General features: G+C 41.1%; 1 protein-coding gene across 1 annotated transcript; it reads right to left on the bottom strand.

The window, feature by feature from the left end:
* Window positions 1-1,375: 1,375 nt before the first annotated feature.
* LOC138121215 (protein-glutamine gamma-glutamyltransferase 6-like) lies at window positions 1,376-15,421 on the bottom strand. The gene is made up of 14 exons (XM_069034481.1): window positions 15,188-15,421; window positions 14,070-14,184; window positions 11,959-12,132; window positions 11,513-11,752; window positions 7,704-7,822; window positions 7,316-7,441; window positions 6,982-7,162; window positions 6,611-6,746; window positions 6,133-6,236; window positions 5,800-6,042; window positions 4,824-5,141; window positions 3,697-3,860; window positions 2,905-3,029; window positions 1,376-1,839 (listed from the first exon to the last, which is right to left on the bottom strand). The coding sequence occupies exons 2-14, from the start codon at window positions 14,074-14,076 to the stop codon at window positions 1,689-1,691; spliced, it is 2,088 nt and encodes a 695-aa protein (XP_068890582.1). The 5' UTR covers window positions 14,077-14,184; window positions 15,188-15,421; the 3' UTR covers window positions 1,376-1,688.
* Between the last annotated feature and the right edge of the window lie 1,725 nt (window positions 15,422-17,146).

Raw genomic sequence — 17,146 nt, 5'->3', positions numbered from 1 at the left:
TTTGCATGGCAAGGTTGGTTGGGCCCTGGAGGAAGCCACAGAGCTGCTCTTCTGGTGTGAGCCCTGCCCACTGTAATTACAGGCACTCTCTTCTCTGCTCCTGCAGCTCCCTCCTGCCCTCTCCTCCCTCATCGTGTGTCACAGCTTATCTAAAAACATGTCCTGCCAATTTGTCCCAAGAGTAGGTTGCAGACTGCTCTGGACTTCCAGTGGACTGTAATGAGGAGTGAGGTGTGTCAGGAAAAGGGATGATCTCTTATTTTCCTCACCTCTACCTTCTGCCTTGTGTCTTTTTTTCAGTTCTGTTTTCGGTTTTGTTTCCACTTTCATATCAAGATTGCCGGGAACCAGAAAGGCAAATTAATTGCCTGCAGTTTAAAGATATATTTTTAAAAAGGAATCTAAAGGGGTTTTTTATGGTTTCTTGTGTGGTTTTTTTGCTGTAACAATCTGTGATTATATCTGGACCCCTCAGGCTCTGAAATACTATCACCTGTCACACAAAAATGCCCATATCCATAACTCCTGACAGCTCTGTGGTTCAGAATTTTCAGCTTATTAATTCTGCTTTAAACTTTTCATAAGTCACACCGCAAATATAAATGTTCAGGCTTGGCAGAGCTGTTTGCACACCACGATTGCCCCACATCCTGCTCTGAGGGTGACCTGGCAGCTCCTGTGCCTGGTCAGTCACTACCTGTCACAGCAGTGCTGGAGCGGCTGCAGGAACAGGGAATCCTTACAGCTACTTGCAACTGGGTTTCAGAGGAGACCTGGTACCTGGAAATGTTGGGATTGGGAACCCACAAAAGGGGCTTCTGTCTGCAGACACTGACAGGTGTGGGGTCGGGGCTGCCCTGAGTGAGCCACGTGGGGAAGGTTTGAAGGCAAATGTATTCCTTGTCTTCAGTGACCTTATAGTGGTGGGCAAAAAGAGCTACTTACCCTGTGTTGCTGGGCTGCCACACTATTGCAAAACTCTCCCCGCGCTTTGTGGTGCCTGGGACTCTGTCAGGCTGCATAAGAATTAAGTTACTGTTTTGAATATGTACATGTGTTCTCTACTCTGTGACAGGCCTGTGCCCACAGGCTACAGAAATACTGCCATGGACCCCAAGCATTACTATTCCCAGCCTTCCTAAACTTTTTTCCTCCCAATTCATGGAACTACAGGTGTCACAAAATACAGAAATTAGGTAAACAATGGAGGAAATGTTCCATTCTTCTAGGTTAGTGACTTGTGAAATGAAGAAAAAAGAACTTTTCCTTAGTCTTGTGATTTCTTGTAATACTCCCATGGAATCTATAAATCATTACAAAACAATACAGTTGAGAATGATTTTTATTTATTGCTGACAATTAGAATGTGGTTGAAAAGAGATTGTATTAATGATCTGAGGGAAGGGTCAAAACTTGGAGCTTAACAGAATGAGATTTGAAAACAGTGAAACTATTTCTACAAAGAAGGGGCTTCATTTTTTTCTTTAGTCAATGGGGGGGGGGGGGTGAGGGAAAGAGAAATACAATTAGAGACTAAATAATTAAGCACCATGAAAGCAGACTTGATTCTATTGCAAGGTAAGAGGTCATCAATTTTTGTGCAAATTTCCTTTCTGTCATCACTGTTCCTGTACAGAGGAGAGTATCTTGCTGTGTTTATGCTGAAATGGAAGGTTGATTCCATCACATTATGCAGGTGCTACTGCAATTGTTACAAATCCCTTAACGTGTGAAAATTTGTCACAAGAGAAGTCTACTTGCAGCTGTAAGGGCCCAGCCCTCCGAGGTGTGAATTCAAAATAAATTTTTGATCTCTCCCTCGGTGCCAGTCGTGCCAAACTGAAAAACACAAGAACAGAAAAAGAAAAAAAAGAATGTAGTTCAGGCTTGCATTGTCTTTTGTGAGATTCCCAAGAAACAGAACTGCAGGATATCTAAAGCCCCAACAGTTATTTGAGATCCAGCCTTGGGTTTTGAGAATTACTTAGGGTTCGAGGCGTTGTGTAGGCTAAGAAATTAGAAAGGACAGTACCATCTTCCTTTACTCTCAAATGGAATTATGGAAAAGAGAGGTGCTATGTCACAGTTCCATCTTAGGGCTGGATGCAAATTTGGATAGTCAACACAAACTCACAATAGAAAAACTCTGATGTCAAAGGTCAGCGCTCTGTCCAATGCCTGCTTGGTTCATATCCATTTTGGCAATAATGATCTTTCTAATGGCCATTGTGCTTTGGCTTGTATCTCCTTTTGGCCTAAATTGGCTTTGTCTTTTACTGGAATAATGTTTTCCTTGTTTTTATGGATTATTATGTTCAAATAGTTCCACAGCCAAAGCAAGTCAGGCTGTCTTACAATAAAAGAAGCTTTAGGAAATACAAACTAGTGCTCAAAACTGAATTGATTCATAAAGCAGCAGAGTGCAGAGGAAAAGAGAAAAAATAACAGAAGATTTTGCTTTTATGTTTTGAAAAGGCATGATTTTCTCCTGCTTTAAAGGACAACGGAGCAACTTTTTGTTTGGGCTGAACCAAGGGGAGTGTCTGACTTGTTTGCTTTAGCCTAGTTATCTTTTTGTGGTGTCAGGGTATTGTATATGAAAATAGAAAGAGAAAGCCAAACTGTAGAATAAACTGCAGAGAGGCAAAATAATTTTACATGTGCATTTGCTTTCCCAGAAAAGAAGAATGTTAGCAGGTTTGAGTTGTTAAAGAAGTTCTGTATGGAAAAAACACCACATGATTAAGAAATCATATATATGTTTGGTGGCATTTTTGTTTTCAGAAATAGAAAATATAAAAAAGACAATTCAAGTGTGATTTTTTTTCTTCTTTCTGTTTGAGAAAGTAGACATGCTGTTGGTCATGTTGGAAGCAGGGAGTAAATGCTGCAGCTTCTACTTACTTTATCTTGACCTGTTGGTTCATCAAAGTCACCAGCAGGACGCAGCGGCTCACAGGCTCCGGGAGGGGGTTGGCGTAGGAGATCTCCAGAGACACAGCTTTGTTCACTACAACCCTCCGAGGGATCTGAAGGACAAAACACATTCCTGGTCATTCACTGGTTTACACTTTCCTGGAGTCAGAATTCTGTGGAGCTGCAAGTGGCATTTAGCTGACAAACATTAGCTTTCCTAATGTTTGAAGCTGGATGTGGCTTAGCTAAATAGTGCTGTCAAGCTGTCTGCAGTATTTTGTGCATAATTTCAGTGAAATAGAGCCCTGGCTACACAGGCATGTCCCATGAAACCTGTCTGATCTTTGGGTTGCTGAGTGGCTTTTTTCTTTTTTTGGCATATCATTGATTAGGATTAAAGTGCTAAAACAATATGAACTGGCTCTAGTACTGGTTAGAGTTAAGGGTTTAAATCTGTATTTTGGCAAAGTTCTTTAAGGACAACACAAGCACTTGCCAATACATGGAATGAAAACAAGTACTGTGGAACATACGGCAGTGGCTTGTGACTGGGAAAAAAAGAAGGTAACAGAGCTGTTCTGAAAAATGGGGCAGATTCAGGCCAGGGTTAAGAACTGTCCTCTCATGTCCTTGCTTTCTCAATTTAAGCAGGCAGAATTTTGGAACAACATCTGAAATGGCAGCCTAAAAGTAATGCATTTATCCCCAGATTCTCATCTTAAGATCTGAGCTCCAGATCTTTTAGTGTCTGCTCAGAACATCAGGGAGAAAATTGTTCACCTTAATGATGATGTTTGTGTCCTCTAAAATGATTGTCTTCTCCACCAGCAGCTTCAGCCCATGTGTGCGCATGACTTCACACAAAGCAGTAACTTGGATCCTTTTGTCAGTAGTCAGATATCTTCCATAATGAGTATAAGGGATCTTTACCCGGATATGCTTCCCTAGAATTCAGACATAGATTTAGGAACCATTATATTTTCAAAGAAAGCTATGGAAAAGAGTTAAAGTGAGGGGTTTTATTAATTACTGAAAAGAAAAAATGGTGGCAGTGGAATTTGTTTATATTTCCTTCTTGTGAGATTGGTTGTGTATTTCCCTCTTCTGGTGATCTTTTTCTACTTTAACCCATTTGACCCTTACAGTTTTGAATAGAGGATTTTGGCCTGAAACTGAGGGAGTCTGCTCATCTGCATTTCACTGGATTCCTGACCCTTTGTATTTCTAATGATTAGAGGTATAACCATTTTAATCTATTCCCTCCTTATATCCTCTTTATTTTACCTCAGTCGAGAAGAAAGTTTGGGTCAAGTTTCACAGAGATCCTTTTCAAGTGACCTGGTCAGCTGCTCATTGTAGTCCTACAACTTTTCTGCTGTGTATGGGAAAAATGTTTATCTTTGTAGCCCCTGGGGATGAAAAAGATCTCTATAATAATTTCAATAGTCTTGACTCTTCAAAAGAGAGACAGAGTTTCACTGTAACTTTTAAACTTCTTCCTAGTTGATTTCTTTTCATGTGTTGCCTGTTGAGTGCCAGAAGGCACACATCAAATTTTCTTTATTTGCTAAGAGAAGATGTGTTCCTGTGTAATAATCACCACACACACGCACATATATATACATATAGAAACCATGACACATACACATATGTATAGTGCTGCTTCTGGAGCTATAACATAAGTGTAGCCTTCTATGTAACATTTCATGAGACATCCAATTAATGCTTGAACTAGTAAAAGTTTTCAGAGGGATAAAAATAATGGAAAATGTACTCATAAACCATGCTATGAAGAGGTGGAATGAGTAGACGCACTACAAAGCTGATATAGGTATGATACTGATGTTTCTTCCTTCATGAGGCTAGGAAGAGAGCTATATTGGCTCCTTAGGGACATTAAAAGTTACCTTGTTTAGGACCAAGCTCCACAGAAGTGGCTGCCTTCAGGATCTCTGCCACTGCTCTCCTTGTGTACAGGATGGTGGAGGCACTCATGTCCACCCTCACGCTCTTGCGGTCAGAGGAGAGGTTGCTGAGGACCAGGATTAGGTTAATGTCTTTGCCAAAAACTGGAGGTTCAGCCAGCTTGAATTTCCCAGCGATCCCAGGGTTTCTCATTGTCTCTGAAGGTCTTCCCTCGGGGGAGTCTGTGCGTCCTTCTGTGACACTTGTTCCAAGTATCTTAGCCAAGGCCTTTTTATAAACTCGTCTTTCCTCGGAAGAACCTGGTGGAAGCAGAGAACCAAGTAAAATTCTACTTTTGTTGCAAATGCACTTCCTCTGTGTAAAGGCTTTCAGACCAATACAGGGTAACAGCATCACTCAGAAATATGCAGTACTTAAAAGCTCCCCATATCTTCATTAAGCCTCCATTCAGATTTTTCACAAGGGATATACGGTTACGAGGTGAATAAATCACTAAAATGAAATATGATGCATTTGTATTTGTTTAGGACATCAGATTTCTTTTTCTCTGGTCAGAACATGCAGTGTGCTAAGTGCTACTCTGCTTATCTGACAACAGCCAGCCTCTGTATTAAATATGGTTGCACTAAAACATTGAGGAGTGAAACCCTGAGGATTTGTCTGCCTTGGGTAGTAAAATGTATTTTATAGCCCTGTCTTGTGTATGCATTAAATTTTACACTTCTGTGTAAGGGACTAAAGTATATTTTATATTTTTCCTTAATAAGGAAGCTACTAAATGCACAAACCAGAAATGTAACACGCACTGTATTAAGAAAGTAGTCTGAGAACACTGGCAGAAATACCTTCTGAAGGCAGGGGAGAGATGCTCAAACAAAGCAGGTTACCCATTCTAGCTTCCCAGCACTAAGGATTCAGTAGGCAGTACTAGGAGATAATTTGTGATAATTCCTTTACCTTCTGGATATTTGTAGTTAGCAGTGACATCCACACGGCCATTGCTGCCCACAGCTTTGGTGCTGATAGACCTGCCAATGATTTCAGTATCACAATAAACTCTTTTCTTAGTTCCATCATTGTATACAATCCATCTGTTGCAGTCGGCGTTCACCTCTGAGTACACAAACAAGGTGTCGTAATCCAGGTCTACATCACCTTCTTTGATGGCTAAGACAGATGCAGGGCCACACTGAAAAATTCCTAAAATGTGAAAAAAAAAGGTTACACTTTATTAGTTGTGCTCAGTTTGGAGAAGGACTCTTAAGTCAGGCTGAGAGCTTATGCTGTTACCTCTGCTCTGTTCTTGTGGAGTTGCATCTAAAACCTGCCACCCACTGTATGATCTTCCCAGGTCTGGGCGAATGAACCAGCTTTCATTCCAGACATGATAATCCCTGGAGACAAAGAACAATGTCTAAAAAGCACAGTAATACAGAGTCATGCAAACTTCCAATTGGAGAAGTGTAGCGAATTTTTAACAAATTTTTCTAAACTCTAAACTGGGACACAAACTGTCAAGTTACAGTACCTCTTTCAAAGGACAGATTTACTGCCTGCTTTTGAGGTATGGACCTCAGGGCAGGGAGGGAGAACATCATGAAGTATGTTGTTTGGTTGGTTTTTTCCCAAATGGATGTCTGCAGTATTAATTTAGATGGTTGTATTACATTTTGCCCACTCAGTTGCTTTTGTACTACTAGTGTTCATGTTTTTAAGTCTCCTAAATCCTCTCTATTGTTGTTGTTGAGATGGAAGAAATTATATTTACCATGTGGAATCCTTGCTGATATTAAGACTCCTTCCAGAGCTGTCATAGTACTTGTCGATACTCAGGTTTCTATCCACGTCATGGGCAGAGTTAAAATTTGAAACCAAACGAGTTGGAATCCCCAAGCACCTCAAAACTGAAATATATTTTATAAAAAAACACAAACGAGCAAGAAATGCAACAGAACCCACACAGCCTTAGTTCAATGATTACAAATATCTGAGAAACAAAGTGTCTAAATATTTTGTGATTCTTCAGCATTAGTGGTCTTCACAGCACTGTTCCTCTTGTAGAAATTATTGCTTTGTGGTTTTGATAAGGAGGTCACGGATGCCTCCATTTCACCCCAGTCCTGTGTTCTTACAGCTTACCTGTACACATCACACCTGCAAAAACCCAGCACTGGCCATACTGAACAGGCCTGTAGTTGTCCTGACGCCATTTCTTGAGGATCACCACGCTGCCATCCCATCTGGATGGGTTCTCATGCGAGTGGAAACTTCCTTGCCACTTTCCCAGGAGAACTCCATTGTCGTTATCATTTCCATTGATCTAAAAAGGAGCCAGTGGACAGAATGCACGAAATTAATTGTGTGTAATGCACTATATCTAGTTTATTATATTGCTCAGGATGCAGGTGGCTGAGTCTCAGTGGTGCTTTCTGCTTTCTCATGTGGGATTTGGGTTAAGTTGTCCATTTCTTACCATAGAACTGATTACTCGGCCCACATATTTAGGATCTCCTCGTCGTGACACATCCATGGCTGGGTCCTGACGATAGTACAGGCTCAGATCAAGCATGGTGAGGCAGATGTTTAGAAGATCTTGAAACTGTGATCAGACAAGATAATTTTTTAAGAAAACGGATGGTTTCACAAACAGAATTAAAGGATTTTCTACTGCAGTTTCTCCTTTCTGAGATATTCCAGCACAGAGGTGATAGGGACAGTGGGGCACACTGTTAGACACACTGTGAGCAAACCACAGGTAAGGCTACCCAGATTTGTGCAGTTGTTATATTAACAGCAAATAATGATAAGAGAAATGTTATTGGAGGCAGAATGAGAGTCCAAACGAATTCCTTGTGACTTACCTGTCCATAATACCACCCTCTTGCTTCAATGTACCTTGCATTGCCCACAAAGATTATTCCATTTTCATTTAGAACATATTCTTGTCTCTCATTTTCATTGGACATGTAGACATCATCACCTGAAAACCAAGTTGGGCAGGCTTAAAGCTGACAATACCAGCAACAATTCAGAAACATTTTTGGCTTGATTTAGCAAGGAGAAAACTTCTATTTGCAAAATAGAATTGTTGCAGCTCCATGAACAGGTACAGTTCAGTGATAATGTCTGTTACTGTATATGGCCAGGGGAGGTGTGGGGGGATGAAAGAAGGATCCATATTATATTACTTAACTTTTTCCCCCTACTTTTAGGATAGCCTTGTGCATTATCTAAATGTCCCCTATCTGCACATTGTGTTTTTGTGAGGAAGGTGGAGAAAAGTCCAGGCTAGCTCACCACATTTTTCTGTCTTCTCAGGGTAGTTAGAAGTGGAACAGATATTTGAAAAGAGCCACACAGATGACATTTTTCTCTCTTGTCCAGATATATTTGCCTTGTTTTAAGATTCCTAAATGAAGAATTTTGCTTGCCTGATCCAAAGTTCTATCAGGAATGTTACTGGAATAACCTGCTCAGCCATTCACTTGGATTTCATTGTTCCTCATTGTTTTTCCAAGTTCATGGCACAGTTTGTAGCTGCTATGAACGCATTGGTTCCCACAGAGGTTTAGGCTGGTCACTCTTTAGGTAGCAATATCTGCTTAGCTCTGCTTTTAATTCCATAATGTTTAAAAATATTTTCTGAAAGGTTCAGGATTTCAGGAGATACATACAAAAAGATCAGTTTTTCTATTTTATTGAATCAACTTCTTTACCTTCCTATAGGAACTTCCCATCCTTCCCTTCCTGCAAATAAAAAAATTGCAATTTATTTTTAAAATTGTATCATGTGATATAAATCTATTTTTGTGGTTGTTGTCCACACTTTTTAAAAATAATATCATTGTTGATTCCTGAGGTTTTGGGGTAGCGTGGACATGGATACCTGTGTGCAGTTTCAGGGGCTGCACTTCGAGGTGTGGACCAGTTGGAAGGAGTGGGAGGAGCACTGAGAATGCTCAGCATTCCTGAAAATCTGAAGTATGAATTAACTCAGAATTATTTTAGGTAGGAAAAAAATGGGGGTGAGGAATGGGGCAAGCATTGTAATCAATTCCAGAAATTCTTGTGAAGAGAATGGGGCAGGGGGAAATAAAATCTCTTCTTGGTGTCTGTCATATGTAGGATGAGGAATTATATGCTGCAGTCAAAGCAGGAAAGATTTGGTTAGTTAATAGGATAAAGTTCTAATAGAATGGCTTGTGTTTAATTGGAGGGAATTGCCAGGGGAGGTACTGGAGCTTCCCTAATGGCTGGTCATTAAGAAGGAATTCAAGACCTGTCAGGAATGACCTAAGTGCTGAGCTGAACCTGCCTTAGAGCCCTGGTGTGAGACTAGATGACTTTCTAAGATTCTTCTGTCCCTGTGAGTTTATTGTTCTGAGCAATCTAAATGTCCTTGTAGATTCACCTGAAGAACATTTCTTTTTCCTAAGGTTTATGTACTCTCAATAAACCTTTATAGCTTGCTAAACTAGAATTTTTTTTTTTTGGTCCAAAAGGTTTTTCATGTGTTCATTTATCCTAGTAACCCTTCACTGAACATGTTTTAATTCTTGTCATCTCATCCAAAGGCATTAACATTTAAATCTGACTAACTGTTTTCTCTTATACAGCTTAAGATTGCATTTTCCTTTTTCAGGGCCATTTAACATTGGTTCTTGTTCTTTGATTAACAAGGGCTTTTGCATTCCTCATGATTTCCAGATGATAAGTCTGTCACTGTTATTTCTCCCTAGAGGTATGGTCTTCTATTTCCTATTACTATATCTTATTTCTTCTCACCTTCTCCAATCTCTAAGGTCAGCCAGTCATTTCTGTGAGTTGTCCCAGCCCATCTGTGCATGGACAATACTGTTTAATGTCAGCATGTCAAAGTCAGTGATGAACTATTTGACCTGAGTGTTTTTTCAGATGACACTTAAAGATCCACTCTCTAGTAGCTTTTCTCCAATCCAGTGCTTTTCCTTTCTCTAGTCCTGACTGTTTTCTTATAAGTAGTCCTTTTCTGTTATTACAGTTGATGAACTAATTTCTGTATTCCCCAGCTTAAAGCCTAACCTCCCACCTGGAACCCTATCTACAGACCAGATTTGCCATTTATCCTTTGCCCAGAAAATAAATTTCCTATTCCCCTTCTGCTATGACACTTACAATAGTGGGAACATACCCTCAAACTGAATCTGTTCCTGTTTTTCAGGATCAGGGAGCTATTCCAACTCTGCAGAACTTATTCAGCAGCATCCTCCATTCAGCATTAAGGATACTCCCTTTTATCTGTCAGTAGTCATTGCATCATCTGGTAAATCTGGAGGACTCTTCCACAAAATCATTAGTTTAATATTGTAATGGGCACAGCTTAGTTTTTCTCAGTTTTCATCTGAGAAGAGTTTGGTCTCTTGGGTACCATTGCTATGCTGGTGTTCCAGTTCAGGAGCTGTCAAATATTGCTGTCCCTCCAGTGTGGTTTCCCTCAATTACAAGTTACACACAAATTATTTTTCAGGGGCTTCTGGGGAGGTTTTTCCCCTCAGGACTGTCTGTGCAGAGATGGTCTGAGTTTCCTGAACATGTTTGTATAATTATTTCTGCCTTCCAGGACTTGCTGAGCTAATTAGCAGCTTTTTTCATCTTGGCTATTGACGTATTCCTTAGTGGCTCTTGACTAACATATGGTCATGGGAAAAAGTAGTGGATGAGTGTGGCTACTTTTCTCATATAAGTTGTTTACTCACTGGGATGGCTTAGAGTTCTCTTCACTCTAGAGTGTCATGTTTTCAGGCCAACCTGAAAGGTTTCTAGACTACTGCAAAGTTGCAAAATAGGAGGCTAGAAATTTGCAGTCTCAGGATGTTGCAGAAGAAATGCAGAAATGAAAACATGGAGCAATGGAGATGTCCATTTTCAGCCCAAAATGAAAAACATGGGAATTGGACAGGAGCCAGCAGTGTGTGCTTGTAGCCCAGGTGGCCAACCACACCCTGGGCTGCATCACCAGAGGGGTGGGCAGCAGGTTGAGGGAGGGGATTCTCCCCCTCTACTGTGCCTTTATGAGACACCATCTGGAGCACTGCATCCAGTTCTGGGGTTCTCAGCACAAGAAAGGTGTGGACCTGTTAGAGCCTCCAGAGGATGCCACGGGGATACTCTGAGGTCTGGAGCCCTCTGCTCTGGACACTGGCTGGGAGAGCTGGGGGTATTCCACCTGGAGAAGAGAAGGCTTCAGGGAGACCTCATTGTGGCTTTCCAGTACTTAAAAGGGGCTTATAAAAAGAAGGGAGAGCAACTCTTTACATGGACCGAGAGAGATAGGACAAGGGGGAACTGTTATAACCTAAGAAAGGAGAGATCAGCTGTTAGGAAGAAATTCTTTATCAGAGGGCAGTGATGCACTGGAACGGTTTGCCCAGAGAAGCCCTTGTCTGCAGAAAAAGTGATCTGCTTGTTTCTGAAGAGTCTATGCTATAACCCCATAGCACATTTTGTTAGGGTAAAAAGGAGCTGGGGTGGTGGCAGCAGCTTTTTTGTGTAATGAAACCAGATCTCTGAGCACACAGCTGAGATTGCAGCAGCTGGTGACCCAAAGAGAGACAGCTTGAGGGAGCAGCTCTGTGCAGGTAGGAAAGCAACAAGGTCGGTTGTGTTTGAGAGCAAAGGCATTGGCACCTACCTGGGCACCAAGGGTTGAAGAGTAACACAAACTGGCCCAGGTATCTGGAGAAGATCTTGTTCCCTGAGGTGACCCGGAGGCTGAGGTTGTATCGCCCGATGACAGCGTTGGCTGGGCTGGTTATTGTAAAGTTCGTGGATCCAGAATCGCTGGGTCCTTGGGCAGCACTCCAGCCACTGCCCCCTCCCTCAGAGAGGTTAAATGCAGCCCTTGTGCGATGAGATTCCGAGGGGGATGGCCCTGCCAGAAAGAAGGAGTCACTGGTTTCCATTCCAGAGTGTGGTTTCAACACTCATTAACCTCACACTTGAAACTGAGCATTCTGGGGTGCGGGGAGCACTAAAAGTACATGCAGAAAAATTGCCTCTCTAAATAGAATAAGGAGACAAATGCAAGGGATAAAGATTATAATTCTCTGATGATGGATTAAGCCATGGGAATGTTACCTATTTCAGTGACAAATCCTAGGCTCTCCCCATTCTGCCTTGGTCTGTTGAAGTACAGGGTGATGTTGAAGGCTTGTCCTCGCCTCACAGTCAGCTCAGTGTTGGCATATCTGTTAGTGTGGTGGTTGGCTGCATTCACTGATGGCTGCCAGCTGATGTGTGTTGGGGTCAGATCTGTAAAACACAAGAGAAGTCACAAAGAAGCAACTGGCATGAGTTCATTTGCTGTTTAGTGGCATGATGAGGTTACTAAGAGCAATTACCTCTCGTGGGAGGAAGTACAACTAAAAAGCAGATGCCCCATTAAATTAAGTCTATTGGTCAGTAATAGAAATCTTTCCTTGGGTTTTATTAAAGAGCCCTCATACAGAGTACTTACATACTCCTATACAGTGCTGGATGCTGTTTTACCACTGGACTTAAAAAAAAATTTACAGGGGCAAATTGGTGTCATTTCTTAATCAGCACCAAATAAAGTGGCCTGTAGCCCCTCTACATTTTAAACATACATATTTTTAGGATCACAGGAATGGCAATTACGACATCTTACTTTTCCTGCTTAGATTCTGATGCCATTTGGCCTAGATGCAAGGAAAAATGCATAGTGAGAGATCATCTGTCTTATATGGGTGAACAAGAGGTATTTGAGGACATGCTGAAGCTTTTGACAAATCAGTCTGTCTGTCTGGATCTAGCTCTAGCTCTGTTCAAGGTGACAACTGGAGCACTGGCATTCCTGTTCTAGTAGGCAGTAACTTCATGTCACAGAAGAATTCTGATCTGCAGTGTGCTTGGAGTTCTCTGATACTGTGTCCTCCTGCACATATGCTGTTATTATGGGCTGTGGTTTAAACCCCATAAAGTGGTTCCTGACACCTCAAATGCTAAACTACCTTTATGACAAGCAAATATGTATATGATCTTCCTTGCAAGATTGTTTTCCCTTCCCTGTTCTGTTGCCATGCTCAAACCTGAGCAGTTATGCTGTCTTTGGGAATGCTGAGAAGCACCTTCTGTGTTTGTATCTGCCCTGGGAGACTCTACAAAATACACCTGGAGCATTGTGTTTCAAGTTTTGACAAATGCTCAGGGCAAGTACCTTGGTGAAGGTTCTTCCAAGTAATTTTTATTAATGTCAGTATCATAAATGCAACGAGGTTGGGGGTGAGGGGAGTGGGGACAGGATGGGGGCACATGACCACCACCATTTTAAAGGGAAATCAAAGGAAAACAATAATAACAACAAAAAGAATAGGATGGAAAGGATGGATTAATGCCTATGCAATATTATTGTAGGGATCTTCAAACAAGCTTCTAGGTCACACCATGGAGCTTATCAGTGAAATACTAAGTCAGATCTGAAACAATATAGGCGCATATTAAACCACAATTTACACCTAATCCTTGAAGAAGAGATAAAAGTAAAACTAATTTATGAAAAAAAGTGTTATAATTAAATTCAAGAAAGAACTTTTTTTTTGTTTTGGTAGTTTAAGACCACAAAGAGGTAATGTGAGAAAGTACTGATGGACTGAAAAGGAGAATTTTTAATATGAATAATGGGACAACAGTGAACTGCAGTTAGCTGCTGCTCTCCCTGCAAAGCTGATTTGTAAATGTTTTTTCCAGCATTAAATGAAGAAGAACCCTGCTTTGCAATTGCCCAGCTCAATAATCATCTTCATTTTAACCTTGAAAAAGCAGAGATACTGTCATTACTCTTTTCCTTTGGTAGGGTTTTAATGCATCTTTGAATTCCCATCTATAGGTTCCATGCTCACAGCTCCATTAGAATGGATTACACAAATTTTTTTTAATACCAATCATAACACATCTCTGAAAAAGCATTTTAAAAACGGTGTTTTTTGAAGTAATGAAAATTTCTTTTCTCCTCCCTACCCCAATATCCTTTGTTTAGCTCAAAAATTACTCTCAAACAAGTCTTAACAATAACAACATTAAAACTTTGAAAAGGAAGTGCAAGAACAAATTACAGTGTAAAATCTCCTTCAGATAAGAAATCTGAGCAGATACCTACAGGGCATGAATCCTGAGGAAACAGCCCTGAGTAAGTACCTGCTGAAGGGAAGCAAATGACTTGCAGAACTCACCTGCCATTCCCTCAGCTTATGAGAATTGCATACAACTTCCACTTTGTTCTTCAAGGATGTCCAAGTCAAATCAATCATAAAAAGAAAAAAAACAGCAATCTTTTTGTGCTGTCAGCTGAAATTTGAGAGAAGGGAGAGGTACTTAGCAGTTGTTATTAATACCTGTAAAGTTGTCAAACGAATTAACTGGTTCCTATAATATATGTCTGTCTAATGCCAGAGTTCCTACTCAACGTGGGTGTAATTATGGGAGGAGATACCAAAATTATTTACTCAGAGGAAATGCATTCTCTTGAATCCCAAGACAAAAAGAACTTCCTACAAAGATGATAGGTGTGCCAGGAATAAGTTATCTTTAAGGATGAGGAAATGGGCAGCGTGGTGGGATGTAAAAGCTGTCTGAAGGAAAAAGGAGCATTTCCTGATGACTTAACTTCCATGTTGGTTAATATCACTTCTGGGTTTGTCCAATAGCTGTGGGTTGGTTTCAGAGGGGTTTTTTTGTCTAATATTATCTCCACTACCCTCTGACATATAAAATTGTAAGCTCCCACTAGAAACAAATATCTGTTTACCTGTTAAGTTAGCTCCATTTATTAGTATTTCCCAGAAGTTTTATTTCAAAAAGAACTCACAAACTAATAACTTTGAGTACTTTTTGTCAGCACAAACTTTAAGCCTTTCTGTTTTAAAAACCATTATTATATTTCTTTTTGGGTTTATGAATATATTTATTTTTGGTTTTGTACCATCACTTTGTAAAAGAGTACAAGTAATAAAATGCTGTAGTTTTGAAGAGGATTATCTCCTTAAGATTCTGCAGCCCCAATGATCATGTTTTAGCACTCAGTAAAGACTTAAAAATAAATTAGTCTGAATTTTAAGTTACAGTGAAAGAAAAACAAACTAAAAAAGCAGCAAGTTAAGCTCCAGCAGCTGTTTCTAAGGTAGATTTTACAAAGGCTTCTTGTACCTTTTTGAGAAACTTCATTTTTGTACTACAAAGACTAAGAGCACTTACTAATATGACAGTCATGCCAGCCAGCCCTATCCCATAGAAAAACACTGAAGCTTTTCCCACTAGGCAGCAGTATCTGTCACAGCACATCTCCACTTACGTTATAATTCAGCAGTTCTTCCTTCCCTTGGAAGTTTCCAGGATGTTCAGGCTGTCAAGACTTGTTCTGGGAATCACCTCAAAGGGGTTTGATTGCTGTCCAGAGCTATTTCAGTTGGTCTTTTTCTCTTTTCCTTAATTCATATTCCTTGGAAACCATAAGAGCCACAAGCCTCTGATGTTACCCGATCTTCACACACAGCCCTAGTGACAAACCGCATCGACCAGTTCTTAAGTTCAGGCGTTCAGTACTTACAGTGATTGCCTCAGATGTTACACATTGCTCCCACTGGCATTTGACTGTTTCCTTTCTTCTTCCTTGCTCTTCACATACGTAATTAAGTCTCGGAACACTTTTTCTGTCTTGGCTGCAACCACCTCCTTTACCTCTGCAAGGCCACGCCCACAGTGGTGCTCACCAGGCCACCAGAACCTCTTTCAGACTGGCCTACATCCCAAACTGGTACCTGCCAGTCTCACCTTCACCACAGCAAAGCACCAGCAGCTGCTGTTGTAATCCCTTTGGAATGCAGCAGTCATGGTTCCTAAGTGACTAATGGCTGCAAGTTGTCACAGGTGTTTTTCCTAGCTCCATTCCACCCACCCATCATCCAAAATTGTTCAAAATACTTTGTTCCTCTTTTCCCCTTGTATCAGAGTCTTGGAATTGCACTTCAATTTGCTAACTTTCAGGGAAAAATTTTATGATTTCATTCATCTCCTTAACAATTTTGTCTACTGTTCATATGCCCAGGGTAACTAAATCCACCTTCTATTTGTCTTGTTACTACTTTTTACTAGAAAGAGGAAAGCAGCATAAATTCCACAAACCCCCCCCATTTCAGAATCTCTTCTGTGAGTCTGTATTGGAGTTGTCTTTTAGTTAGACACATTAACTTCATGTGCATGGTGTTGCAGGGGAAGGTCTGATTTAAAGGTTTCTTCCGTTTCTGCTCGTGCAATTCACTTGACTTTAGCACACTCTGGGTGTTTCACACACACAAGAGATGTAAAAAGAAGTCATTAAGTGTGTATCTACATTCTAAACTCAAGGCTGTGCTTGAACTTGAAATCTGCTGTGGCTTACTGTAGCCCAGAGGAGGCCACCAAGAAAATCAGAGGGATTGAGCCCCTCTCCTGTGAGGAAGTCTGAGGGAACTGTGTTTCTTCAGCCTGGAAAAGAGAAGGCTTTTGGGTGATTTAATTGTGGCCCGCCAGCATCTGAAGGGAGCCTACAAGAAAGATGGAGAGAGACTATTTACAAGGGTGTGGAGTGACAGGACAAGGGGGAATGGCTTCAAACTGACACCGAGTAGGTTTAGATTGGATATTAGAAAAGAATTCTTCCCTGTGAGGGTGCTGAGGCCCTGGCACAGGTTGCCCAGAGAAGCTGTGGCTGCCCCATCCCTGGAAGTGTTCAAGGCCAGCTTGGATGGGGCTATGAGCAACCTGGTCTAATGACCAAAACAGGGGGATTGGAACTAGATTATCTTTGAGGTCCCTTCCAACCCAAGCCATTCTATGAATCCATGATTTACACAATGAGAACTCTTGGCTCTGGCAAGTCTTGAGGAACATCAGGAAAAAAGAGAAGATACTAATGTGGGTGCCTTGCACAGCCTCTCTGCAGCTCATCCCATTTTATGTCCAGTGTGGTCTCATACTGACATCCTGTGACTGGCAGCAGGAAACCAGGGTGGCTGCAGGTGCCCTTCTAAAGCAATTCTGCAGGCTACAAGGACAAAAGAACTTTAAAACCAATCTGAGCTTGGGCTCCTCAACCGTGAGAAGTCCTCATGACAAGTCACAGTACCCTGTGTAGTGTGGTGGAAGTTGGGGCACAGAGTTAAGATTTTATTGCTTCCTGGCCCAACACTGCAATAGAGCAGCAGCTTGGCTTTCCAGCCACTTTACCTACACAGTCATTTTCAGTCAGAGCTTGACATACTCTTACACAGTT

The sequence above is a fragment of the Aphelocoma coerulescens genome, chromosome 20, assembly GCF_041296385.1.
Source record: "Aphelocoma coerulescens isolate FSJ_1873_10779 chromosome 20, UR_Acoe_1.0, whole genome shotgun sequence".
Taxonomy (NCBI): domain Eukaryota; kingdom Metazoa; phylum Chordata; class Aves; order Passeriformes; family Corvidae; genus Aphelocoma; species Aphelocoma coerulescens.
This window is presented reverse-complemented; position numbering and strand designations above follow the sequence as displayed.